Here is a 27,511-nt window from a genome sequence, read left to right on the forward strand (position 1 = left end):
ACCCTTTCCCCCATTGGTACTCAGAACAGAATACCTGTTAGAAAGTGGGATGTCCTCATGGGTCTACTGCACTACCTGCCTTGCCTTTCTTGTCTGTCTGACGGCCACCCAGTGCCTCTCTGCCTGCTCTTTCTTAGGCTGAGGGATAACTGTCTTCCGAAACATTCTATCCACGTAGCTCTCATCCTCACGAATGCTCCTTGGTGACACCAGCTGCTCCTCGAGTTCCAAGTTACTGTGCTCGAGTTTTTCCATTTGGTGGCACTTTCTGCACATGTAATTGTCCAGGACATGAGTAGCGACCTGGAGTCCCCACATGGTGCAGATTGTGTACTTGACGGGTATGAGCAGCCTTGTCATGCCTCAAATTAAATACTGCACCAAAATTGGAGTTTAAGTAAAACCCAATAAAATATTAATTAAAAGCAAAATACTGTGGATACTGGAAATCTGAAACAAAAACAGAAAATGCTGGAAAAACTCAGCAGGTCCAACAGCATCTGGGGAGAGAAAAGCAGAGTTAACAGTACCTGTTTTTTGCAAATTCCCTACAGCAAAATCTAACTTGCTGTCCATAGCTGTTTTTCCTCCTTGTATCTACCTCTTTAAATGTGTTGCTGAATTTTACTCAGGCCCCAGTTGCAACTGTTTTGCCTTTGTTTTCGTTTGGGAGAATATCTGCTCTCCTTATTTAAAATGAATGTTTGGAGCAATTTCTCTTTCAGTTTAGAGTGCTTATAAAAACTCAGATTTTAGCATTTCCAAAATGGAAAGGGTTAAAAGGGTTGTGCTCACAGCCCACGTTGCATTTCACTGGTACTGCTGTTCCTCTGGCCCTTAAGTTTCCTTTTTCTAAAAAAACCTTCAAAGCTGCAGCAATTTCTTCAGGGGCCTTGCAATGGGCTCCCACTCCCTCTGGTGGATTCCTTAACCTCCAAGTCTGTACTGGAGCTTTTTCAGTTTATTCTCCAAGTTTTCTTCTTCGGTGCTCAGTCTTCAGTTCCTCGTACCTTGGGATGCTGATTTAAGGCTTCTTCACAAAGAGTCTAAATTGCCTAAATTCTTCTCACCACCACCCCAGTAGGACTAGAGCATGACAGGAAGTGATCTACACTGGGGCATTGACTTTTCATAATTTTAAGGATGATTTCAATGAAGGTTCAGAGAGCCACTTATCTAAATTGCTGCGTCACTGAGCTAGGTGACACAGTAAATACTGTACAAAAACAAAAATACCTGGAAAAAACTCAGCAGGTCTGGCAGCATCTGCGGAGAGGAACACAGTTAACGTTTCGAGTCCAAATGACCCTTCAACAGAACTAAGTAAAAATAGAAAAGAGGCGAATGCTAAATGCCGTAAATACTGTAGATTAGAGCAGAAAGTTGTAAAGGGACATTGATAGATTAAGTGAGCAGGAAAAACTGGCAGATGGAGTTCAGTGTTAGAAAGTGCAATGTCATCCACTGTTCCCTGATAGATCAGAGTATTTTCTAATGATAAGAAGGCTAGGAGCTGTGGAGAAGCACATGTGCTGGTCATGTTCATTGTTTATCCTGGCTCAGTTGACCTCCTTGGGGAAGAGAAGGTTGAGAGAAGATTTGATAGAGGTGTTCAAAATCATAAAGGGTCTAGACAAAGTAGGCAGAGAGAAACAGTTCCTATTTGCAAAATGGGCACGAAACAGAGGATACCTCCATAAGATGTTTGACACAGAAGCAATGGTGACAATGAGTGATTAGAATCTGGAATGCACTATCCAACAGTGTGGTGGAGGCAGATTTAATCGAGACTTACAAAAGGTAATTGGATAAGCACTGGAAGAGAAATCAAATTGCTGGACTACAGGGAAAGGGCAGGCTGGTGGGACTTGCTGTATTGGAGTCTTGTTGATAAAATTGAGGCAGGCGTTATTTTGTGGTCACAGGTAGGGAGTTGATTAAAGGACAGAATACAGAGCATTGTGATTAATGGAAGTCTTTCAGGCTGGAAGGATGTATATACATTGATGTCCTTGTAGGGGCCAGTGTTGGGAACTCTTAATTCAAATAAAGGACATAAAGGACATGTGTATGGGGGAAAATATCAAAATGAAGATTTGATAAAAATAGAGTGTGTGGCTAACAGTGAAGAAGAATGTAAATTAACGCAGGGAAAAAATGGATGTTTACTACCTTGGCTGATAAAAATCACAGAACAGCTTGCACTATAAGCACACATTGGAATTAAAGATACTGAGAAATGCAATTACTTTCAGAGGCAGAATGGATGGAATTTAAAGAAATGATTGAAGTAGCAAACAGAAGAATGACAATGCATGTTATTCAGATGGACTTCCAGAAGACAATTGATTAAGTCTCTCATAAGTCCTTCATTTAGCTGTTAGCTAAAGTTGAAACTCATGGGCCAACACTTTCCCCCCATTGGTGGTGGGGGGGGATGTGCTGGAGCGGGCAGGGGCGCGCTGCCATTTTACATGGGTAGGCCAATTAAGGCCCGCCCAGAGTAACGTCCGCCAGGAAGCGCAATGCATTCCCTGTGTGTGCGGTGGTGGGGGGGGGTGGTGGGGGGGGGGAATTCCTTGAGCCGGGAGTGTGCTCTTTCACGCATGCACGTGGAAGAGTGCCCAGATCTAGCTGAGGCAAAGTGCTGCCTCAGGGAGATCGGCTCACCTTTGAAACTTCAAGTAAAAATGAGAGAAAAATTTCACTGCCGTGTCCCCTCATGTGACAGTGTCACATGAGTTGGGACATGTCTATAAGTTTTACTTTGAAATATTCTGAGATTTTTTAATCACTCATGAAACCTCATCCCGCTCATGGATGAGGTTTGATACTTTTTCAGAAGCCCGCCAAGGCTCCCGGCCTGCCCTCCAATTTTAAGGTTGGACAAGCAGGTCCATTAATGGTTTCAATTAGTTTTCTAATGGCCTTAATAGGTCGTTGACAGGCCGGCTGCGTGCAGCCAACTCTGCTGCTCGCCCGCCAATCTGAAAACCTAAATTACGCAGGATGATGTTGGATGCACGCCCAAAGTTAAAGTAAAAGGAACGATTAAGCATATAAAGGTTTTATTCCTTGGATTTTAGAAGATTAAGGGGTAATTTGATTGAACTTCTCGATATATTGTCCCGACTTACTGTAATATCAAGTCCCATTGTTCCTCGAGCCATGACAAATGTTTAATTTAGGTTAACAGAATACGAGCACCAGGTTTGTAAACTTAATAAATAAATAACTGTTTATTGAACAAACTGTCATTAACCAGTGCCAAAAGAAAGAAATATGAACTGCTAATCTCTCACACTATAACTTAGACTCTACCCCCTTTTTAAATCCCGATACACATACATTCAAGACACATAAGACACATAAAAATGTGGATTTTAAGGGTGGGATAAAACAGTTCAGTAGCACCAATTCCAGATTACAGGATTCGATGGGTTGATTTTGATCGATGCCTTCCTAATTTCTTTCAGTTCTTGTTGATGACACAAGGTGGTCTTCCAGCACTTTTAGCATTTAGTTCACTGGTTAAACACTTGCCTTTCAATGTCTCCAACAATGATTTTTCCCTTTGCCTCTTGAGAGGGGTTTTCAGAGAGAGAGAGAGAGTAGGTTATAGAGCTATGAGGAGAAAAAGCCAGCTAACTATTACTGTAGGGTTACTGGAATCTTCGACACACAGGAGAGAAAGGTTTTAGGTCTTGTTCCTTTCAGAAAGGAGCTATTCTGCTATACTTCCCTGATACAAAACCTGGTCACCTGGTCAGGAGCCAATTAAAACATTGAGATAAAAACAAAAAAACTGCGGATGCTGGAAATCCAAAACAAAAACAGAAACCGATGCTGCCAGACCAGCTGAGTTTTTCCAGGTAATTCTGTTTTTGTGTTGCCAATTAAAACATTGTTGCCAGGCATCTCCCTTGGTCCAGGACTCCTTTCCAGCACCATCCTGTATTTCATGTAACATTCTGTTCCAGGACTGCAGCATTGTATATATCTCTCATCCTGTTTCAGTGGACATGTCTTTCAAACAGCAGCCATTGTCATTTTAATTCACAGTCCAACAGAGAATAAAAAGATATGTTCCTTACAATATTAAGGGGAACAGATAAGGAGGGGAAAAAAATTATTTCTGCTCGTGGGGTTGTCTTAAACATAGGGTGGATTCATTCGAGATTTGCGTAAAGCGTGGTAGCAGGTGGGAAAAAAAGTTGTTTTACCCGCCGGCCACAATGGTGGCTTTCACACCGTATTGTCTCATTCCCGCCTCAATTATTATGCAATCACAGGAAATATGCCAGCTCGCTGGTTGGTGGCCTCCAGTTAGCTCGCTGTCTTCTTACACAGGGCGCCATATTTAAACTGCAGCTGTGTGCACACCTCTCAATGCTTGCACCCCAGGACTGCTCTGGTGAAGAGGTGGCCCCAAAAGATTGTAGCGCCCCAATTCCACGCTACATCCTGGAGATACCTTCTGGATGCTGTGGAGGCCCACCTCAATGTCCTCTACCCCCGGTCTGGCCTCAGGAGGCCCATCAGTCTCACCACTCTGGCTTAGGATGCGGTGACAGAGGTGGTCAGTGCCAATGCTGCCCAGAAGAGGTTAGCCATGCAATGCAGAAAGAGGACAAATGATCTTATCTGCGCTGCCATGGTAAAGCAGCCATCTCATCACTCTAAACTCACACACTCACAAGGCTGTCACACATTCACTGGCATCTCACTCACAGCCCTCAAAGGACATCATCACTCATTCTCTCACACACACACCCTTACACCTCCATCTGGCCTCATCTCCTCTGGAGACTGCCCCCTCAGCCCTCATGCTCTTGAGGCCACTTGCACAGATCAATGTGTGCCCCACACACACCCTTCCCTAGTACAACCCTTGCCTTGCAGTCGTTGAAAAACCACCCCCGCCTTACGGCAGGTCTGGTAGGAAGAGACCTGCCCATGTGCCCCCCTAAAAGTGATGTGATGCTGCCTGCGAAACCTGGCACAGATGACTGTGAGCGCTGTCCAAAGCAAGATAGGCAGGCAAATTTCGAAATCACAAGCTAAGTGCAGCTTGCCAAGTGCGCGTTGCTTATGTACCGTTGTGAAACATGTCGGCGTGCAATCATGCTGATGTGCCTGGATGATCAAGCCCAGCTTGATTCCGGCGAGCAGGGTTTATACTGAGATACTAAAGTACTGAAATGAGGTTCCTGCCCTGTGGCAGCCATTGACGGTGAAGCGGATGATCACAAACTGGTTTCACGAAGGCATGAAATCCATTTTTGGCCTTCTCGCCATATTGTCTCCACCCCTCCGCCCACCATGACACCCGACGCCAAGTCCTACCATAGTTTAAAGATTAGAGTCAGATCTTTCAGGAGTGCTATCAGGAAGCAATTCTACTCACAAAGAGTGGTAGAAGTTCGGAACTCTCTTCCACAAGTAGCTATTGACGTTGGGTCAATGGTTAATTTTAAATCTGAAATTGATCCAGTTTTGTGAGCCAAATTTGTAAAGGACATGGAGCATAAGTGTTACAGACCAACCATGATCTCATCAAAGGGTTGAGGAGTTAAATGGCCGCCTCCTGTTCCTTTGTTCTTATGGATGAGAGACCAAGCAGCCAGTCACAGAGTGGTTAGTTTGAATAAATTAGCTTGAAAGTAGATTTATATCAAGGAAGTCAGTAATATTGTAGCTTTATTATTTTTACATAATCCAAAAAGTGTAGGAAATTAATTGATCTGGCTATGAAAAATATATTCTGTTCAATAATGCATTATTTGTAATATAAACTAATTATTGGTTTGTTGTCACGCTGAAGGTTGATAGGGTGATTTTCAGTTTGATAGGGTGATTTTCCCAATGCAAGTTCTGAATGCTGAGTCATACCATCGTTTTGCTAGATATTGACCAGTAATAGGTTGAACTCCATGTCACAGGGTATGAACAGTCTGTTTACAGGAGTGACTCTTGACAATGAACTCCGAAAGATCAGGAATTGTGATTGACAAAAGGAAATTGATGTTTACCTCATTTTCCATCATTCCCACTTCAGTAGTACTCAGTGCCATTCACAGCTGTCTACCAGCATTGTGAAAAGGTATAGGTGCATGGGGATAGTTAACTAGGGTTTATGGGAAGTATAGGCCTTTACCTCTGGCTGGTGTCAGAAAGTGCTGGCCGGCAAGAATTAGAAGAAATAAATGGCCTGTAACATCCGCACCCCCCAGCTTTGGATTTGGGGAGTACCCCAAAGATGCAACAGGGAATCCCTCTGACAATTTCCCAGGCAAGGGATTGCATGGCAATTGCCCAGAAGTGCACACTTCCTCTGGACAATTGCGTTGCATGGGAATCATCCAAAAATGCAATTTAAATCGCAAACTTCGGATAGTTCTGCCGCAGTTACACCAATAGTTACTCGAGAAAAGTTAGAAGAATTAAAACCTCTTCTAATTTCTGGATAACTGTGGTAAAGACCAAACTGACCTCACAAGACTCTCCCCATCCCCCCGACCTCTGACACCCCAGCTCACCCCCACGCCAACCTCATTTTCCACTCCCACCTTGGACACCCGCCCCTAACCTTGGACCCTGCCCCACCCCCCAAAAATCTACAACTTCCTTCCCCCCGAATACCATAACGCCCTCCCCCCAATTCCCCAGACACCCCAAGCCCCCAACGGCCCCCCCAAACACCCCCACCCGAGCACCATTTCCTCCAACCCTCCCGAGCACCGCCTTTCCGAACACCCGCACCCCCCCCCCCCCCACACCCCCCCCCCCACCCCCACCACCACCTGGAACACTCCCAACCCCCAAATTCTAGTTACCTTAGACACGCCTTGCCCTGGCCTGGCCCGTTAATTTGCGTTAATATGGCTGTTTGTGTTTCTTGGAAAGAATGTGCTTCGTAGATATTAGCTGGTTGGCGACTTTAATTAAACTTACTGGATTTGCAGAAATACTTGAAGTGTCCAGTTTTGCCGCACTGGAAGCCTTCCATGCCCTCTGCTGGGCAGCCTTGATATCTTTTTCTTTGGATTTCCAGCATCCGCAGTTTTTTTTGTTTTTAGCCTTGATATCTAAGCTGGGTTTCGGTGCCACAGTACAAGCATCTGAGAATGGCTGCCAGTGTGGAGTTTCTCGCCCTTTCGGTTTGTTTGGTGGCTTTCATATGGGCGGGTCTGCTGGAGTCACCAGCATGGAGTCACACGAAGTCTCAGAGTCACCACGAATTATAGCCCGACTAAATGCTTTAAGCTCAGCTTGCCTCACACACTGGACTGCTTGGTCCAATGTAAAGTCATCTATGGCCTGCAAGAAGTCGGAGAGTCTTTTATCCCAGACCCCCATGACTATCTGATCACGGATTAGCTCCTCCTTCAGTGCTCCTTATCCCCAATAACTAGCTAGTTCAGTTAGGAATAAGTTTAGTTAGGAATAATTTGATCGATTCCCCAGTGTTGTTAAGAGTGTGGTTCAAACCTGTTCGTTCAATTACAAAATTTTGCTTTGGGCTAAAATAGATGTCAAAGGCTTTCAGAATAGACTCAAAGCCTGTGGTGAACTGCTGCATACTCTGCCTCAGGAGAACATTGTCTGCTACCAGACCTACTGCATAAAGAAAGGAACTCATTTGAAGCTTTTGCTCTTCTTCGTGAAGATCTGACGCTGCTTGGTGCCAGAGAAAGTGGCGTTTCCATAACTCCCATTGCTGGCCTTCCTGTGGCCTGCAAGGCAGTCAAACAGATGGGGCAAGGGCAGGTCCTGCTCACCAGGCACGGTTATCGGTACCTCTTTCCAGTCTCCTTCTACCGTCGAAATTTCTCGAGCTGCTTTGAAAGGTTTCTTCACTCCAGGTTTCCTTTGCTAACACCGATGTGTCTTTTATATCAATGTCTCCATAGCTGCCACCATATCTGAGGTTGGGTCCTTCTGTCTTGGACTCTCTGTGTAGGACTTGGTTCTTAGACAGCCTGTAGACCTACTCTGGTATCTGCTTAACAAGTGTTTATTAGTACTACTTCTAAACAGGTTACAGAGTAGGCACAAAGCTCTTAGGCATGAATCCAATCTCTTTCTCTCGAAAGTCTAACACATGACTGACTAATGTCAGTGGTACATCATCACCTACATCATACATTAGCATATCCATCTGTTAACCCTTTGTATTACGCTGCCTTGCATATGTTGTCCAGGTCTCACCTCTGTAGAGGAGTGCACTGAGGACACAGGCTTCGCAGTTTGGTGTTCTCAGTCAGGTTCCTGTTGTCCGCACTCTCTTACTCAGTTTGGACATAACAGCTGCAGCTTTTGCGATGCATGTGTTGATTTCAGCATCAAGTAACAGATTTCCAGTGAGTTGGAGCCTGGATAGGTGAAGCTATCAACAGCCTCCAGCATCACATTGTCAATGCTGTTATGTGGCGGTATGGATACAGGCTGCAGAGTTTTGGATGAGTTCAAGTTTATTGAGTGCCGATGTAGGAGGATGGCAGGAGATGGAATAGCCTAAACTAAAGGTAACAATGGCATGGATGAGGGTTTCAGCAGCAGATGAGCTGAGGCAAGGATGGAGATGGGGGACATTGTGGAGGTGGAATTAGGTGGTATTAATGAAGGCGTGGATATGTGGTCAACTCAGAGTTAGCTATGACACCATGATTGTGAATAGCCTGGTTCAGCCTCAGACAGTTGCCAAGGAGAGGAATGAATTCACTGGCACAGAAAGAGAGCTTGCCATGGGGGAATCAAAGACCATTGCTTCAGGCTTCCCGATATCTAGTCAGAGGAAGATTCTGTTCATCCAGTGCAGAATATTGGACAGCAGAATGCACATCAGTCCGTCCCCATTCATCCCCCCCAAATTGGTTACTGTTGCAAAATTCAACTCGTTTTGAAGTAAAATCAGAATGAAATAAAAACAGAAAATTCTGGAAATACTCAGCAGGTCTGGCAACATCTGTGTAGAGGGAAATAGAGTTAACATCTCAGGTCGATGACCTTTCATCAGAACTGGAAAAAGTTAGAGGTGTAACAGGTATAACAGGAACAAAGGCAGGAAAAGTTGGGAGGGGAAGAAGGGGGCAAAAGGGAAGGTCTATGATAGGCTGGAAGCCAGGAGAACAGAAATGACGAGAAAGATAATGGTGCCAGACCAAAGAGGGCTGATAATCGGACGAGTAAAGAAATAAAAGATGTGTCTAGAGGCGGTGTTAATGAGAAATTGCAGAATCATTGCCAACACCAGCCATCCAAAAACAAACAAACCAAAATTGAAACTGAGGTTATGATCTGAAAGTGTTGAACTTGATGTTGGGTGGTTGGGGAGGCCACAGAATGCCTGATCGAAAGCTAAGGTATTGTTTCTCAAGTTTCATTAGAAGAGTGTTGAAAGATGAGGACAGGGAGGTCAGAGTGTGGAATGGAACATGTTGTAATATGTCTTTAAGAGAGATCAGCATGATATCACACAAGATGTCTTCAAGCTTTAAACTATGTGCCTAGTCTTAATAAATGAACCCACAACGTGTTTACCCAATCCCTTACAAGTGATTAGTGCCTGTTATATCATTATAATAACACGACATGATGATCGGCGGTGGTAAGGTAGGCGGCAGCAGGATTAAGTATGGATACGATATGGTGAACAGCCTTAGGTTGTGCTACATGGTGTGAGATGATGCTTGACATTTTGATCAGACGACAATGGAGTCCCAGCATTGGAGAATATTGAAAATGCAGCGTGGCGACTGCAAAGAAAAGCTTTGGAGACAGCACCAAGTTAGTGCTCAAGTAAAGAGCTGGTAAGTAGGTGGCTTCCTTGTGGTGAGATTGCAGAACATAACTAGTCAGCTCTGTGAGTGGGACACCGCATCGAGTGGACCAGCATGGGTTAGCTCAGTCGGGAAAGGTGAAAGACAAAGGTGTGGGCTGATCGATAACGAGCGAGGGAGAGTCAAACAAAAGAAAGTCACAAAAATTAGGTCACGGAAGGTTGTGAGTATAACTGGTGGCTTTGGGAGTTGCTGAACCGTAAATTGAATAAAAAGTAAAGCTACCATTCATGGTGAATTCCCACCTCAACTTGTGGGTGGGACTTTGGAAAAGCACGTGAAAGCAGCTACAGCAACACTCATCCCAGGTACCAAAGAAGAAGGAAGGTTAAAGGGATATTGTCAGAATGTTCACAAAACCCTCTAGTTTGAATCGGGATGCAACTGACCCCCTATCTGAATTCAAAATATTTAAACAGTGTATAGAGCTATGGCTTCTTGATTCAGGTGTCTGAACCAGATAAGCAAGCCATATCATTTGCAAAGCAATTGGAAATGAAGGCCTATTCAGGCAGAATGCAACAGGATTAACAGAACAAAAGATAAAGAATCCCCAAAAGATATGGATGACATTGGCAGACCAGTTCAGAATCAGGTTAAACTTCTGCATTCATCGACTAGAGTTCATGTCATTGGGACAACAGCCTGCAGAACCCATAGACCACTTCATTAGCAGATGCAGAGGAAAGGGTACATACTGTGATTTTTCAAATGTAGAGCTAGAAGACAGAGTTTTTGAGGTGATTGCATCCATTCCCGTGGAAGCATTCCAGGAAGACCTACTAGACAAACCAAAAACAATAGAGCATCGAAGAGTTACTCAAGATGGACATAAAAATGAAGTGATCCTCGCAGGTTGACAAAGCTTACAGGTCCTAAGTACAACCCCAATTGTTAACCTACTCACTAGAACACTCAGACCTAGCATGACATGTGGAAGGTGTGGCCTTCTGCATGCACGAAACAAATGCCCAGCTTTTCATCAGTTCATGCACACTCTAAGTGCTATTTTCAGTTTATTTAGTGTGCCTTCAGAGATCATTACGGATAATGGTCTGTAATTTATTGGTAAGCCATTTCAGGATATGCCTGTGAAGTAGAATATCGATCATACTACTTCTCCTTATTACCCTAGATCTAACGGCCTAGCTGCTAGCTGAATGAATGAATCGCATGGTAGAAGCCATAATTCTCAAAAGTAGACAGACCAAGCAAGGTTTACACATTGCAGTGTTACATCTGAGAGTGACACCTTTAAGTGCAATAAATCCATCGCCAGCAAGCTAACGTTTGGAGACCAGTGCGTACCTACTCTTTCCCATTCTACTGTCTCAGAAACTAGGCAGCAACTTTTAAAACTGCAAGAGCATTTGAACAAGAGTGATCATTGCATCATAAGGCTTAGATTAGCAATGGAGAAAAGCAAGGAACAATATAAAGTAGAATGTCTAGATTGGATGTGTGCTCATTTCAATGGGCTGAGAAGAGATCCAGCCAGGGTGATGGATTCTCCTGTTGCCTAAAAAAAAAGCAGTTTACAGTCTAGGTCTCAATTTGCATAGTCAATTGCAAATTCTGCATATGAAGTCAGTATTGGCAGAATGTATGGAGGCATTGGCATTGCACCATGCTTGCTTGTCCTGAAGGCACTTGATTGTTCTCCATTTGGGTCTGTCCAAGGTTGTTTTTTTCCCATGTATTGGGAATCCAGCTTGCAAGCTCTGAGGTTGGCTTGTCAGAGCTTAGCTTCACTGGGTCGTTCACATGGTTCGCATGGATGATTCCCGCATACCAAAGGCAGTACTCTACAGCCAGCTGAGCACAGGAACCCGCACCACAGGACATCCCAAACTCAGATATATATAACCAGGGTAAAATGGAACTAAAGACTGACAGGAAAAGCTGTAATGGAACAATGGGTCATCTTTAAGGAAGAGACGCTTCAGGTGCAGGCCAGGTACATTCTAACAAGAGCAAAATGTAATCAAACCAAAAGCCGAGATCCATAGATGGCAGAGGAGTTAGAGATTATAGTGAAACAAAAAAAGAGGGTGCATGCTGCATTTCAGCTGAATTTTCCAAATGTAGACCAGGTTAAATACAATAGGCTGAGAGGGGAGCTGAAGAGGAAAATTGAGCCTGGAAGAGAGAGAATATGAGAATAGAATGGCAGTTAACATAAAAGGGTACCTTAAAAATCTTCCACTGGCATGTAAGTGTTAAGTTGTTAAGTGGGTAGTGAGAGGTGGAATGAGTCCTGTTAGAGACAAGGTGGGTGATTTTTCTTTTATTCATTCATGGGATGTGGTTGTCACTGGCTAGGCAAGCATTTATTGTCTATCCCTTATTGTCCTTGAGAAGGTGATGGTGAGCTGCTTTCTTGAACTGCTACAATCCATGTGGTGTAGGTACATCCACAGTGCTGTTAGAAATGGAGTTCCAGGATTTTGATCCAGCGACAGTGGGGGAACAGTGATATAGCTCCAAGTCAGGATGGTGAGAGGCTTGGAGCGCAACTTGCAATTGGTGGCATTCCCATGCATCTGTTGCCCTTGTCCTTCTAGGTGGTAGGGATCGTGGGTTTAGAAGATGCTGTTGAAGGAGTCTTAATGAGTTGTTGCAGTGCATCTTGTAGATGGTACAAAATGCTCCCACTGTGCCTTGGTGGTGGAGGAAGTGAATGTTTAGTTGGTGGGTAGGGTGTCAATCAAGTGGGCTACTTTGTTTTCAATTGTGTCGCGCTTCTTGAGTGTTGTTGGAGCTACTCTCATCTAGGCAAGTGGAGAGTATTCCATCATACTCCTGACTTGTGCATTGTAAATGGTGGACAGACTTTGGGGAATCAGTAGGTGAGTTACTCACCTCAGAATTCCCTGTGCCTGACCTGCTCTTGTAGCCACAGTATTTATATGGCTGGTCTAGTTCAGTTTCTGGTCAATGGTAACCCTCAAGGTTTGATAGTGTGGTAATTCAGTGATGGTAATACCATTGAAGTTCAAGGGGAGATGGTTAGATTCTCTCTTGTTTGAGATTGTCACTGCCTGTATTTTGGTTTTGGTCAACACCAAGACCAGTTACTTTTTTAAAAAAAGTACCAAATCCTAGTTATTTACTGAAAGAATGAAGCTACAAGATTGCACATTTTAAAGCAAAAGAATTTTTACTACCTAAGAGTCAAACAAAACAAATACAAAATATTATCTTAGATAACCTCCTATACTCTACAACCCAAAGTCAACAGTAGTTAAACATGAACTAACAGGCAAATTGCAGCCAATTATAAACTATACATTACACATTAAATGGTATATACAACTAAGACAGATCTTACAACTTGGCTCCGCAATGTATCCAACATCTGCGCCATCAATCTCAGTCACAAAGTCGTTTAGAACTCTGACTTCCTCATGAAGAGTTTCAGCTTTTCTTCTCCTAGGATTGACTTGATCCTCAGCCGATAGCAGCATGGGCAAAGTCTTCACCAAAAATGGCACACGTCTGCAAAACCTCCTCAACTCTGCTTATAATGGTCTGGATGGTATAGATCCCCCAATGGGGATCATGAAACAGAAACAATTGCTGCAACTATATCTTTGCTTATTCTCAGCTTCTGGATCCAAAACGTGTCTGCTTCAGCCTGCCTGTACTGCACCACTGGACTCAGATTTGATCGCTCTCTCTCCTTTTATATAGTTTCAACAAGAAGTTTTGGTTTCAAGTTTCAGCCTCAGTTTCCTTAGTAACTGGTAAGGTTAGTTTCCTTTCTCAATTGCATGTACAGTTTCCCTTTCCAGTTAGTATCTGTCTCAAAAAATACCAGTTTTCCCCACAAATTCCATCACACCTGGCACTTGTGTGACACGATTGTCGCTGATTCATATAATGCTTAGTGGTGAAGGACAAGGCTAGAATATGTAATGAATACTTTGCATCAAAGGAGGAGGAACCTGATGAAATATTGGTAGAAGCATAAATTGCGGAAGCAGTGAAGAGGGTGAAAATTGAGAGGGAAGAGGTACAGGAAAGGTTGGGTATAGTTAGGTTAGATAAGTCACCTGGTCTGGATGGCTTACATCCCAGGTTACTGAAGTATGTGGGGATAGAGATAATGGAAGAGCTTGTCTTAACCTTTCAATGTTCCCTTGATGTGGGGGAGGTGCCAAAGGATTGGAGGATGGCAAATGTTCCATCCTTATTCAAGTAATGATGCAAGAACAGGGCTAGCAAATACAGGCCAGTTTAATATCAGTGGTGGGTAAGGTTCTAGAAGCAATAGTCAAGGAAAAAAATCCATGGTGCTTGGAGAGGTTTGAGTTGATTAAGGAGAACCAGCATGGATTTGTAAAAGGCAGATTGTGCTTGACTAAAATAACTGGATTGTTTTAATGACATATTAGAAAAGGTTGATGAAGGGAATGCGGTGAATGTTGTCTCTATGGATTTCAGCAAAACATTGGACAACATACCACATAAAAGGCTCGTTAAAAAAATTGATACTCATGGAATAGGAGGGTCAGAATCCAATTGAATAAAAATTGGTTTAAGGACAGAAAACAGCAAGTGGAGGTAAATGGTTATTTTCCAGACTGGAGGATGGCAGATAGTGGCATTCCCCAAGGGTTCAGTGCTAGGACTGGTGCTTTCTATACATATAAATGATTTAGACTTTGGAATATAGAGTGAAACTTCAAAATTTTCTGATGATACCAAACTTAGAGGAGTGGAGGAATGAGAAAGATATGAATCACCTGCAAAATGACATAGATAGGCTAGCAGAATGGGCAAACAAGTGGCAGATAGAATTTAATACTGTACAGAGATGTGTGAGGTGATGTATCTTAGCTGAAGAAACAGGGAGAGGCAACATAGACTTAATGGCACAGTTCTAAAGAGTGTGCAGGGACAGAGGGACACATGTACATTGATTTTTTGAAGGTGGCTGGACATATCAAGAGAGTGATTAGTTAAGCAAATGGCATCTTGGGCTTCATAAATAGACACATTGAGTACAAAAACAGGCAAGTTATACAGAGCCATCATAAAGCTCTGCTTAGGCCACAACTAGAGCATTGCATCCAGTTCTGGTCACCACACTTTAGGAAGGATGTGCGGGTCCTTCAGAGAGTGCAGAAGAGATTTACCAGAATGATTCCACGGTTGACAGGTTTTAGTTACAAGGTTAGCTTAGAAAAGCTGGGGTTGTTCTCCTTGGGGCAAAGGAGATTTGAAGAGATATTTGCTGGAGGTTACAGGGTTATGACAGGTTTGAATAAGGTAGAAAAGGAAAAACTGTTCCCATCAGCTTACAGTACAAGGACTAGGGGATATAGATTTCAGATTTTGGGCAAGAGATGTAGGGGGAACGTGAGGAGGAACTTTGTTACTCAGCGAGAGGTAATGACCTGGAACTTGTTGCCCATGATGGAGATGGAAACAATCAATGATTTCAAAAAGAAATTAGATGCTGCTTGAAGGAAATAAATCTGCAGGGAGACGGGAACCAAGTGGGGAGTGGGTCTGACTGGATTGCTCTGCAGAGAGCCAGCATGGAGTCGATGGGCTGAAGGTTCTCTTTCTGTGCTGTAAATGACTCTATCACTCACTGTCTCTATAATTCGTAAAGTTGAATTGCTGTGGCAAGCAACACTTTTGAATGAAAAATGCCCTTTCTTCATTTACAGGTGAAATCTCCTGTCAAGCCCTAAGTCCAAGAAGTGAGAATCCTGTTATTGCCTGGCTGACCAATAGGGATGAAGTGTCCAGCAGGTAGGAAGGTTTTCTTATGCACCTCAGCCTCTGATTTTTGTGTCCCATTCGTTTGTCTAGTAATTGAAATTTTGTACTTTAATTCATGGGTAACCATGGTGCACATGTGGAGCTTGTTACTATTTTACAGCGATGAAATTGAGCTGGATAACCATTATTATGGAGAAACAAAGATAGAACTTACATTTATATAGAGCCTATCATGACCTCAGGGTATCCCAACATGCTTCACAGCCAATCAAGTATATTCTGAATTGAACCCATTGTTCCAATACAGGAGATGCCACTGTCCAGTTGCACACCAATTTCTACAAACAATAATATGATAATGACCAGAGAATCTATTTCACTGATTTTGATTGGAGGATAAATATTGGCCAGGACAGGAGGGAGAACTGTATTGTGCTTCTTCGAACTACTGCTGGATGATCCTTTATATGCAGCTGACAGGGTCGACAGAATCTAACCTCTCATCGAAAAGACAGCTTCTTAGACAGTCCAATGTTCCCTTTTACGGCACACCAAATCCATGCTGGCTTCCTGCGGAGGATTCCACTGAGCCCACTCCCCTGATTGACTCCCGTAACTCTGAAAAGTTTTTTTTCTCCCTTCAAGTGCCCATCCAATTTGCTTTTGAAATCATTGGGCAGCATGGTGCCCGCAGTGGTTAGTGCTGCTGCCTCACAACTCCAGTGACCTGGGTTCAATCCTGACCTCAAGCGTCTGTCTATGTGGAGTTTGCATGTTCTCCCTGTGTCTGTGTGGGTTTCCTCCCAGTGCTCTGGCTTCTTCCCACCATCCAAAGATGTGCTGGTTTGGTGGATTGGCTATTCCTGAGTGTGTATGTGTGTGAGTTTGTGCCCTGTGGTGGACTGGTGTTCTGTCCTGGGAGTACCCTTCCTAGTGTCCATTGACTGTCAGGGTAGAGTCTGACTCCCTGTGACCCTGAATTGAATGAAGAGGTTCTGGAACAGTGAGTGATTGTTTCTGCTTCCTCATGCAACCTCCTCTCAGCCCCTGTCCTCTTTACCTCCATACGCCCTCTCCACACAAAGTCTTCTCTCTGCCTCCACACACCCTCACCAAACCACCTTCCTACACACCCCTCGCCTCACTGGCTCCCCACACCCTCTCTGCTTACCAACTGGGAGTGGAACAGATTGAAGTCATCTTGATCATTAGTGATGCGGTTTTATTTATCCAACTCCAATACTCCTTTCATTATTAAACAAAGGTATTAAAAGAAAATGGAAAATACCACAATTCACTTTATTGTTCCCATGATGTTTCTCCAGGTTTACTCGCAGCAGTGTCCTGAGATTAATCTTCCATTTCTCGAGACTCCAGCACAATACTGGACAAAATAAAATTGATGATTTCAACATACAGGATGGATTATCCAAAGGGCTCAAAACAAATAAAACCAGAGAGAGGTGATCATTATCTCAGAAATCTCAGAGACAAAAGAGGAGACTTTTGAGGCAGTAACCTTTATTTTGAGGGAGCTGCTGAGTACTAGGGTGGGACCAAAAGAATGGAAATAACTATTTGTATTTATTGTCAAAATAGCATCAAAGAGCAGATGCTAGCAATGATGGACTTATTCAATCTGCAATCACATGTGTCTCTGAAAAGTGGTTCTACACTTACTCCCTTATTATTTGTTGAATGAAATAATAAATATCATAAAATATGATATTTAAATGTGCGTTTTGTTCTCCATATTTAAGGAAGGATATACTTGCACTGGAGGCAGTACAGTGAAGGTTCACTAAATTGATCTTTGGGCCAAGAGCTTTTCCTATGATGAGAGACTTTTTAAAAATTCACGGGATGTGGACTTCGGTGGCTGGGCCAGCATTTATTGCCCATCCCTAGTTTCCCTTGAGAAGGTGGTGGTGAGCTGCCTTCTTGAACCGCTGCAGTCCATGTGGTGTAGGTTCACCCACAGTGCTGTTAGGTAGGGAGCTCCAGGATTTTGACCCAACGACAGTGAAGGAACGGCGATATATTTCCAAGTCAGGATGGTGAGTGACTTGGAGAGAAACCTCCAGATGGTGGTGTAAATTGGTCGATGTTCTCTGGAATTTAGAAGAATGAGAGGTGATTTCATTGACGCATACAAGATTCCAAAGGGGCTGGACAGGGTGGGCACTGAGAGTTTGTTTCCGCTGGCTGCAGAACCTAGAACACAGAGCGGGGTGTGGGGTAAGGCAGTTGTGTGGTGTGAGGCTCAGTCTTAGGATAAGGGGTTGGTCATTTAGGACTGAGATGAGGAAAGAATTCTTTACTCAAAGGGTTGTGAATCTTTGGAATTCTCCACTCCTGAGGGTTGTGGATGCTCCATTGTTGAATATACTTAAGGCTGGGATAGGCAGATTTTTGGTCCCCCAGAGAATCAAGGGATATGCGGAGCGGGCAGGAAAGTGAAGTTGAAGCCCATGTTTAGCCATGATAGTATTGAAAGGCGGAGCAGACAGCTATGTCCTTCTAGATGGCAGAAGTCATGGATTTGGAAGGTGCTGTCTAAGGAACATTGGTGAGTTTATGCAGCGCACCTTGTAGATGGTACAGACTGCTGCTACTGTGTGTCGGTGCTGGAGGGAGTGAAGGTTTATGGATTGGGTGCCAATCTAAGGGGCTGCTTTGTCCTGGATGGAGTCAGGCTTCTTGCATATTTTTGGAGCTGCACTCGTCCAGCAAGTGGGGCGTATTCCATCACACCCCTGACTTGTGCCTTGTAGATGGTGGACAGGTTTTGGGGAGTCAGGAGGTGAGTTACTCGCCATGGGATTCCTAGCCCCTGACCTGCTCTTGTAGCCACAGTATTTAGATGGCTAGTCCCATGCAGTCTCTGGTCAATGGTATCCTCTAGGATGTTGATAGTGGGGGATTCAGCGATGTTAATGCCATTAAATGTCAAGGGACAATGGTTAGATTCTCTCTTGTTGGAGATGGTCATTGCCTGGCACTTGTGTGGCACAAATGTTACTTGCCACTTGTCGGCTCAAGCCTGGATATTGTCCAGGTCTTGCTGCAGTTGGACATGGACTGCTTCAGTATCTGAGGAGTTGCGAATGGTGCTGAACATTGTGCAGTCATCAGCGAACATCCCCACTTCTGACCTTATGATGGAAGGAAGGTCATTGATGAAGCAGCTGAAGATGGTTGGGCCTCAGGAACTCCTGCAGTGATGTCCTGGAACTGAGATGCTGCTGGTTTTAAATGATCTACTTTTGTATAAATGTTCTGATGTGCCAAGTCTAAATAAAACAACCCTCAATGTTTTTACACAATCCCTTATGCGTGGTTGGCTCCTTTATATCATTTCAACAACATGACAGATCCCTTATAAATTGTGCACCCTTGTTCTATATTCACCCCTCAACATCAGCACTGTCAAGTCCGTCAGAATCTTATATGTTTCAATAAGATCCTCTCTCATTCTTCTAAACTGCAATGAGTATCTATCCAAATATAACCAGAGAATCACCTTCAATATAATCTCTTCCCACATTTGTACTGTTAACTCAGGGTGTCCCATGGATCTATCCTCCTATTTCTCATCTACTTGCTGCCTCTTGGTGACATCATTCAAAAGCCCAGGGTTAGTTTGGACATATTCGCCAGAGACATCAGCTCCACTCCATCACTATCTCTCCTGACTCCTTCACTTTTGCTAAATTATCAGACTTCTTGCCTTACATCCAATGCTGGATGAGTGAAAATCTCCTCCAATTAAATATTGGGAAGACCAAAACCATTGTCTTTGGTCCCCACTACAAATTTCATTCCCTAGCTATCAACTCCATCTCTCTCCCTGACAACTGCCTGAGCCTCATCAAGACTGTCTGCAACTTTCATGTTACATTTGACCCCGAGATGAGCTATCTACCGCACATCTACCCCATCACTAAGACCGCGTCTGTAACATTGCCTGAGTCACTCCTTGCCTCAGTTCATCCGCTTTTGAAACTCCCATCCATGCCTTTGTTAGCTGTAGACTTGATGGGTCCAGTACTCTCACATTCTGCCCTCCCTAGGAGGATATCAAAAACTCTGCTGCCTCTAACCTAACTTGCAGCAAGTCCCTTTCATCAATCTCGCATGTGCTCACTGACCATCATTGACTCTCGGTTAAGCTATACCTCAAATTAAAAACTCTCAGTTTTGTTTTCAACCCCCTCCTTGATGTCCTGGATCCTATCTCAGTAATCCCCCCCTAGCCCCACTACCCTATGAGAAATCTGCACTTTTCCAATCCTGGTCTCTTGAGTATTCTTGGTTTTAATCACTGCACTATTGGCGACCGTGCCCTCAGTTGCTGAAACCCAAAGCTTTGGAATTCCCTCCCTAAATCTCTCCACTTCCCTATCTCACTTTCCCCCTCAATAAGCTCCTTAAAACCTATGTCCTTGACCAAGCTTTAGGTCAATTGGCTGAATATCTCCTTGTGTGACTCACTCTCAAGTTAATGCTCCTGTGATATTTTATTACATTAAAGGTGCAATATAACCACAAATTGTTATTGTTGTTATCGTTGACTGGTGAGATCTGAAGAATCTTATTTTGATTCTCAATTTATTCTGAATCGGATCTGATCTGCTGTTTCATTTCACGTCCAAATGCTTTCCCACTCCAATCAATGTGATATGAAGTGGACAAATTACAGTTCAATGTTTAAGGAGATTTGGCATCACGCATTATAGTGATGCAATGGTTGAAGCATGGGTTTTCCTGCTCATTGTCTGACTGTACTTCTAAGGCATATAATATGGAAGAGTGCGTGCCTCAGTACAAAGTAATTTTTTTTCTCCCATTGTTTATAGATTGGTATAAGAATAAATGTCTCTTTCGCTTTATATATGCCACGCTGATCATATTCACTTTGGCCTTTCATTGGAACAGTTTCCTTCGGTAAGTCCCTTCAAATGGTTTCTTCATCCATGAACATTTCCCTTTCTGATGCTGAGTGGAAATAGCTATTGCACTGGTACATTTTAGCAATTTCTGTATTTTTTTCGATGATTACAAATTAGGAAGCTTTTCTTTCCGGAAGTTGACCTGGGAACTATGTAGTTCTGTTGTTTAATAATGAGAGTGATTCAAGATTAACCCTGGTTTCACTTCCAGCCTTTAGTAATTACCCACTCAAGTTAAAGGGGTGTGAATTATGGTCACACAAAATATGAACGATCTTTCTTTACCATTTGCATTATACTCTGTTTATTATTATTTACCTGCATAATTGTCTCCCACCCCCACCATCACTCCCACCTTCCAAACTATTTCCTGGCCAGGAGGGCCTGCTCCCAGTTTGCTGCTGTTGAACTGGGAGCTTTTGGATTCGCTAAGGTCTGGGGACACACCTCAGTTTAAAAACCTATTCTTTAAAAATTCTTTATTCATTTCTCTATATCATGGGTGGTTAAGGGAATCCGTAATTCTGAGGAGGAGATAATTGAATGTACCAGTGCGATGTATTTTGGACTCTTTATTGCTATTAATGCAAAATCAAAATTCACTGTTGCCTCACTAATGTAACGTGTGCCTGACTGACAATATTTGATGTGTTTTAGGTCCTCTTTTCAATTGGACAAATTTCACATAAAGATCTCGATCCCACTGTGAGTAAAATCGTGTTTGGTCATTATCAGTTCCTTGCCTCTGCTCATGTTGCCATAGCTGTTTCTAAACTTTGTACAAGAAAACCATTCATTGCAATGGGCACCTTGAAGGTAAGTCTAGATATGGAATCTTGCAGTCTCTCCTGCTCCTGAATAAGGCTTACTCCTCCGATCTGGAAGCTGAATGAACAAGGAAAATAAAGCATTTTAAAACCGTTTCCTTCCTCCTTAATGACCTATGTATCCAAACATCTGTTTTGCACTAACATTGGTGCCTCTTAAAGTTTACAGGTTACTGAGTATTTTCTTACTTGGAAATAAAACTTTATGCTTCTACAGGTCTCTACTCTTGTTATTTGTGAACAGTTGATTAAGCCCACTCAGGATATTTGACATTTTTTGTGCTCTCATTAGTTCCAAAGGCATCTCTTACTATTTTTTTCTTTGGAACAAAGAATAACTGACTGGGGATGAGCCGCGAAGCTTTGGCCTCCTGGGAAATACACGATGTGAGAGTGACTGCCCTTCACATCAAGGCAGTATTTTACTGAGCGTGGCATCAAGAAGCCCTAGCAAAATTGAAGTCAGTGGGGGTCAGAGGTAAAACTCTCTGATGGTCAGAGTCATACCAAGCACAAAGGAAGATGGTTGTGGTTGTTGGACGTCAATCATTTCAAACTGCAGGAGTTCCTCAGGATAATGTCTTAGGCCCCAACATCTTCATCTGCTTCATCAATGGCCTTCCCTCCATCATAAGGTCAGAAGTTCGCTGACAATTGCATAATGTTCAGTACCATTCCAAATTCCTCAGATCTGAAGTAGTGCGTGTCCGTATGCAGCAAGACCTGGACAACATTTAGGCTTTGGCTGAGAAGTGGCAAGCAATATTCATGTCACACAAGTGCCTGGCAATAGCCATCTCTAACAACAGAGATCCTAACCATTTTTCCTTGACATTCATTGTGGAATTCACCACCATTAGCATCCTGGGGGATTAATATTGACCTGAAACTTAACAGTACAAGCTGTATAAACACTTTGGCTACAAGGATAGGTTGGAGGCTGGGAATTCTGTGGTAAGTAACTCAACCTCTGACTTCCTATGCTCAAAGAAGAACACATTGGCCAGGATTTTCCAGTCCTGCCAGTGGCAGGCATCATCGTGGGTGGGATGGGAAAGTTTGAGCGCTGCCAAAAGTCAGTTGGCTTTTGTCCACTCTCCAAATATTCCTGTCCCACCTGCAACGATGTCTGTCACTGGCAGGACCAGAAAATCCCACCCATTGATGACTATGTCCTGGCAACATATAAGTTTAAGAAGTGTTCCTGAATGTATTTATGCTCATAAAGGAAACAATTCAGCTGAATTTGGTGTCAGAATATTGCACGTGAGATAATGGGAGAAAATTAAGCCTTATCCACCGAATGGAAAAATAATGGAATTAGAATTCCTGCACGTTTCACACCCCATTCAATTTGACTTTCTGTTTTAAAGTCAGGCAGTTTTCAAGAGAAGTGGACGCTCTAAAGGCACCAGTTCCTTGGCAGTCGGGTTGGGTTGGAATAACCCCCAGTATGTCATTGAACTAGCAAAGACAGCTAAATATCAAATGTGGAATTCTACACTCTCCAAACTCACAACGATCAGTATAACTGGCTCCACGTGCATAGAAATTGGTTCCGCTTGACACCACCTCATTGGCCACCAGCTGGGACCCTGATCCCCAGTTTGAAATCCTACGCTCTGAATAGCTCAAGTAATATTTTTGGATCATGTACATTAAGGACTGTGTCCATCACAACATAGTGGAGTGAGGCACCGAGCAGATAGGTAACCAGGAGCATGTAGCCTATTTATTAGTGTTGTTTAATGTAACAGAGGAATTACCTCCGTCCATGTATCTTGTCAGTGTTTGACATTCTTATTTTAATATTTCATTTCTTCTTGCGGAATTGGAAAAGTCAGCAACAGCAAGTTTCATTTTAGTCACTTGTAAATAAAATTGTTTGTCCCATCAATTTTAATAAATTCCCTGTCATTCCCCCTAGCCAACTGCACACTGTGGCTGTACAAACAACAAGGTGCAGTGAGCACCTCAGCAAGGTTATTTCAACAGCTCCTGTCAGCCCTTTGACTCCTACCACACGGTGTGCCTGGCAGGACTGCCAATATCTCACATGTTTGTTCCCGTGCCACCAGTATTCTCCTTCCCACGGCTGCTCCCAAAGCTGTACATTTCTACCCTGCTGAGCTGAGGGCCATGTCCTCGAGTGCATATTCGCCTCGACTGTCCTTTCTGCTCCTGCTCACTTGTGCTGCGAGAATCACCAGGTGCCAGCTCACCTCTCTGACGGGCACACCTGCCCAATGTGCCAGTCTCTGGAACGTATGTAGGATGTGGCCAAGCATCCGCAGAATGGATAAGTGCCACCTCTGTGGGCAGGGGATTGTGCTCTTTATGTGACGGCTCTGGAGGGAAAAAAAATGGTGAAAATATAGTATTGGTGGTTCGGAAATCTAAATGGGCATGTACAGAATTGACCTGGATGGTTAAGGAGTTGCAGTCAGTTGAAGAGGCAGTTTGTTGTGGGAAATGTGGTGGGGAGGGGTCTTTAAATCAGTCACCCTGATCTGCAGATCTGTCATCCTTGCCATCGCCAATGCTGAAAGTGTTAGAGGCTCCACTTGTCACCACTGGGGTCATAGCTACATAATCTGGAGATCCTCCACTGGTCCTGGATCTCTCCATAATGTCCTGTGGTCTCTCCTGCTGCAAAGTAGGCAGGACAGTGTTAAGAGTGGCTGGCAAGAATGTGTGGATGTAATGCTTAAGGTGAAATAGAAAGTGCAGTTAGGAGAATGTGATGGTCATGTGTTTGCAATAATTTGGTACAGTGCCAATTAAGCAGTTTAACTGAGAGGAGATACAGTTTGAGCAGCAGAGCAGAGATGAGATGAAGATGCCATGAAAAGTGGAATTGGGAGGTGAGCTTGTTTAAAGAGTGAGGATCAGGTGGTATCGTGTGGTGTTGTGACTGGTTGTGAGTAAATTGCTGCAGAGTTGAGGAATGATGTTACCTATTGGGAAGACCTAATCCATTATCTTTGGCTCCAACCACAAAGTCTGTTCTCTGACCATTGAATTCAGCCCTCTCCCTGGCCAGTGTTTCAGTCTGAACCAGACTGTTTACAACCTTGGCACTCTATGCAACCCTGAGATGAGCTTCCGACTCAAAACCTTTTCCATCACCAAGACTGTCTTCTTCCACCTCCAGAGTATCATTCACCTCTGTCCTCCATCAGTTCATCTGCTGCTGAAACTCTCATCCATGACTTCATTATCTCCAGACTTGCCAATTCTAATGATCCCCTGGCCAACCTCCCATTCTGCTGCCTGTAGCTTGACTCACATCAAGTCCCATTCACACATCACCCCTGTGCTCATCAACCTACATTGGCTTTCAGTCCAGCAATGCTTTGATTTTAAAATTCTCACTCTAACATTCATATCCACCTATCCAGAAGGGAAAAAAACAGTTCGGACCGGTAGTCTTATTTCCCAGTTTTTACTGTTTTTTTCTTCTGGGATATAGCCTATCCCCTCTCCCTATAGCCTCCTCTAGTCCAACAACCCTCCAAGATATCTGTGGTGCTTGAATTCTGGCCTCATGCACATCCCTAATTTAGTTGCTCCACTATTGGTGGCTGTGCCTTCAGCTGCTGGGCCTTAAGCTCTGGCTTTCCTCTCTAACCTCTGCTCCTTTCTACCTCACTGTCCCCCTTTAAATTATCCTTAAAGCTGCTTCTTTGACCAAGCTTTTGGTCAGTGGTTCGGTGTCAAATTTTATCTGATGAAAATCCTGTGAAGCCTCTGGGGTTATTTTACTGTACTAAAGGTGCTATATCAATTCAAGTTGTTCTTGTTGCTGTTGTGGTATGAATAGTGCATGAGGAGAAGATGGAACGGTTGCAGGGGCACAGTACACGATCATTGAAGAAGGACCTTTATTGACCTTTCCTGACTGACTAAGGTCATTGAGATTTTTCCAGCCCTGGATATAGGTTCTTGGCTTCACACTCTTGCAGTTGACCTCCTCAGACACCTCAATCCAGTTGTCCTTTGTCATGACAGCAAGTTTCTTCATTCCAACAACAACAGATGAAATAATCTATCCCCCCCGGCCCCAAATGCATCCGTCAGGATATCCAGGGAAACATTAGACAACCTGTCGGCCACTTTACTATCTTTCCAGCCTTTGTAGCGAATTATCGCAGGAATCATAGAATGGTTACAGCTCTGCAGAGGCCATTTAGCCCATCAAGCCTGTGCTGAATCTCTGCAATAGTAACTTAGTTAGTCTCACTCCCCTGTCCTTTCCCTGTAGCTCTGCAAAATTCTTCCCTTAGGTACTTATTTAACTCCCATTTGAAAGTCACAATTGACTCTGCCTCTACCACACTCTCCAGCAGTGCATTCTAGCAGCATTCACTGTATTAGAAAGTTTTACCTCATGCTGCTTCTGGTTCTTTTTCCAATTATCTTAAATCTGTGTCCTGTTATTCTTGACCCTTCCACCAACGGGAACAGTTTCTTTCTACCTACTCTATCTAGACTCTTCGTGATTTTGAACACTTCATCAACTCTCATCTCACTCTTTTATTCTCCAAGGAGAATTGCCTCTGCTTCTCCAATTTATCCACAAAATGAAGTCCCTCATCCCGGAACCATTCTCATCAACTTTTTCTGCCGCCTCTCTAAAATCTTCACATCCTTCCTAAAGCCTGGTGCCCAGCTCTGGACACAACACTTCAGCTGAGGCTGAACTAGTGTTTTATAAAAGTTCATTATAACTTCCTTGTTTTTAATCCTCTGTGCCTCTATTTATAAAGTCCAGAATGTTATGTTTCTTTTTAATCACTCAACCTGACACCTTCATGGATTTGTTCACATATACCCCCAGGTCTACTTGCTCCTTCATCCCCTTTAGAATTGTATCCTTTACTTTATATTACCTCTCCTTGAACTTCCTACCAAAATGTATCACTTCATCCTTCTCTGACTTAATTTTCATCTGCCACATGCCTGCCTTTTCCACCAGCCAGTCTATTTCCTCTTGAAGTCTATCACTATCCTCCTCTCCACTCACAAGTCTTAGGTCTTAAGCAAATTTTGAATTTGCGCCTTGTAAACCAAAGACCAAGTCATTAATGTAGATCAAGAAAAGCGGTCATTCTAGTACCTTGTACCTAGATTGTTGAATGTCTCAACCATTAAGAATTGAAAGGGAGATTGTGGGGACCTTTGTCTTAGCAGATGAGTCGACTCCTGTTGACCAGCCTGGGTTATGAAATGCAGATGGCCTTTGTATAGTTCTCCTTGAATTTGGTCTGAGCAGCCCAGAGTGGGGTCGTTAGTGACTGTTCAGGGATAATGATGTGTGAGTTTCTCCAATACTGCCAAATAGCTCCTTTTATCTGCGGGTCACAGACAGACATAGATTCAGCCATTTTAAGTCTTTGTCCAGTTTTTAATATTTAGAGATAGCAATGATCATATGTCTAAATATTTTATATAAAAAATATACAGGGTGAACTCTTAGGCCTGAATTTTCCCATCGGCGATTTGGGGGCGGGGCGGTGAAAGCAGCTGTCCGCCTGCCGACCTGTCAATGGCCAATTGAGGTCATTGCTAGGGTAATTAAGATAATTAAAGACCTGCCCGTCCAACCTTAAGGCTGGTGGGCAGGCCAGGAGCCCCAGCGGCTTCTGATAATACATGAAACCTCATCCACCGGCGGGAAGAGGTTTCATGTCCGTTTTTAAAAAACTTTAATAAATTTTAGGTGATATTTATTAACATGTCCCATCGCGTGTGACGTTGTCACATGAGGGGGACATGTTAATAATTTTTTTATTTTTCTATTTTTTAACTTTGTAACACTTTTACTGATCTCCCTGAGATAGAACTTAGTCTCAGGGAGCAGTGTGCACTTTGACAGATGGGGAATCCCTCCCCCCCGCCCTGCACAGGAAGCGCATAGCGCTTCCCATCATGCAGCCCGCTGGGCGGGCCTTAATTGGCCCACCCACTTAAAATGGTGGCGGGGCCCAGAGTTTGGCTGCCCGCCCGCCAACCGAGGGCAAATTTCTGCCCTTAGTCACTCACAATGGGATATCCACACACGTGTGAATTGGCGTGGAAAATCGGAAGCTTTATTTGAAATCAGCCAAGTCTCGTAAATTTGTGGGCTCATCGCCTCGACTACTCTCACTTG

The 27,511-nt window shown here is 43.6% G+C and overlaps 1 protein-coding gene across 4 annotated transcripts in view; it reads left to right on the top strand.

Moving 5' to 3' along the window:
* Positions 1-27,511, top strand: part of LOC121269718 (CMP-N-acetylneuraminate-beta-galactosamide-alpha-2,3-sialyltransferase 4-like) — a 162,911-nt gene that overhangs the window by 18,848 nt on the left and 116,552 nt on the right. For 3 of the 4 annotated variants that reach the window (XM_041174568.1, XM_041174567.1, XM_041174565.1), the window contains exons 2-4: positions 15,524-15,608; positions 20,438-20,525; positions 21,188-21,235. In XM_041174568.1, the coding sequence (XP_041030502.1) occupies positions 15,593-15,608; positions 20,438-20,525; positions 21,188-21,235 (152 nt within the window). In that variant the 5' untranslated portion in view covers positions 15,524-15,592. Of the gene's footprint in view, positions 1-13,533; positions 13,589-15,523; positions 15,609-20,437; positions 20,526-21,187; positions 21,236-27,511 lie in introns of those variants that run through there. The other variant, XM_041174566.1, reaches the window with a different exon arrangement.

Source organism: Carcharodon carcharias, chromosome 25 (assembly GCF_017639515.1).
Source record: "Carcharodon carcharias isolate sCarCar2 chromosome 25, sCarCar2.pri, whole genome shotgun sequence".
In the NCBI taxonomy this organism is placed as follows: Eukaryota; Metazoa; Chordata; class Chondrichthyes; order Lamniformes; family Lamnidae; genus Carcharodon; species Carcharodon carcharias.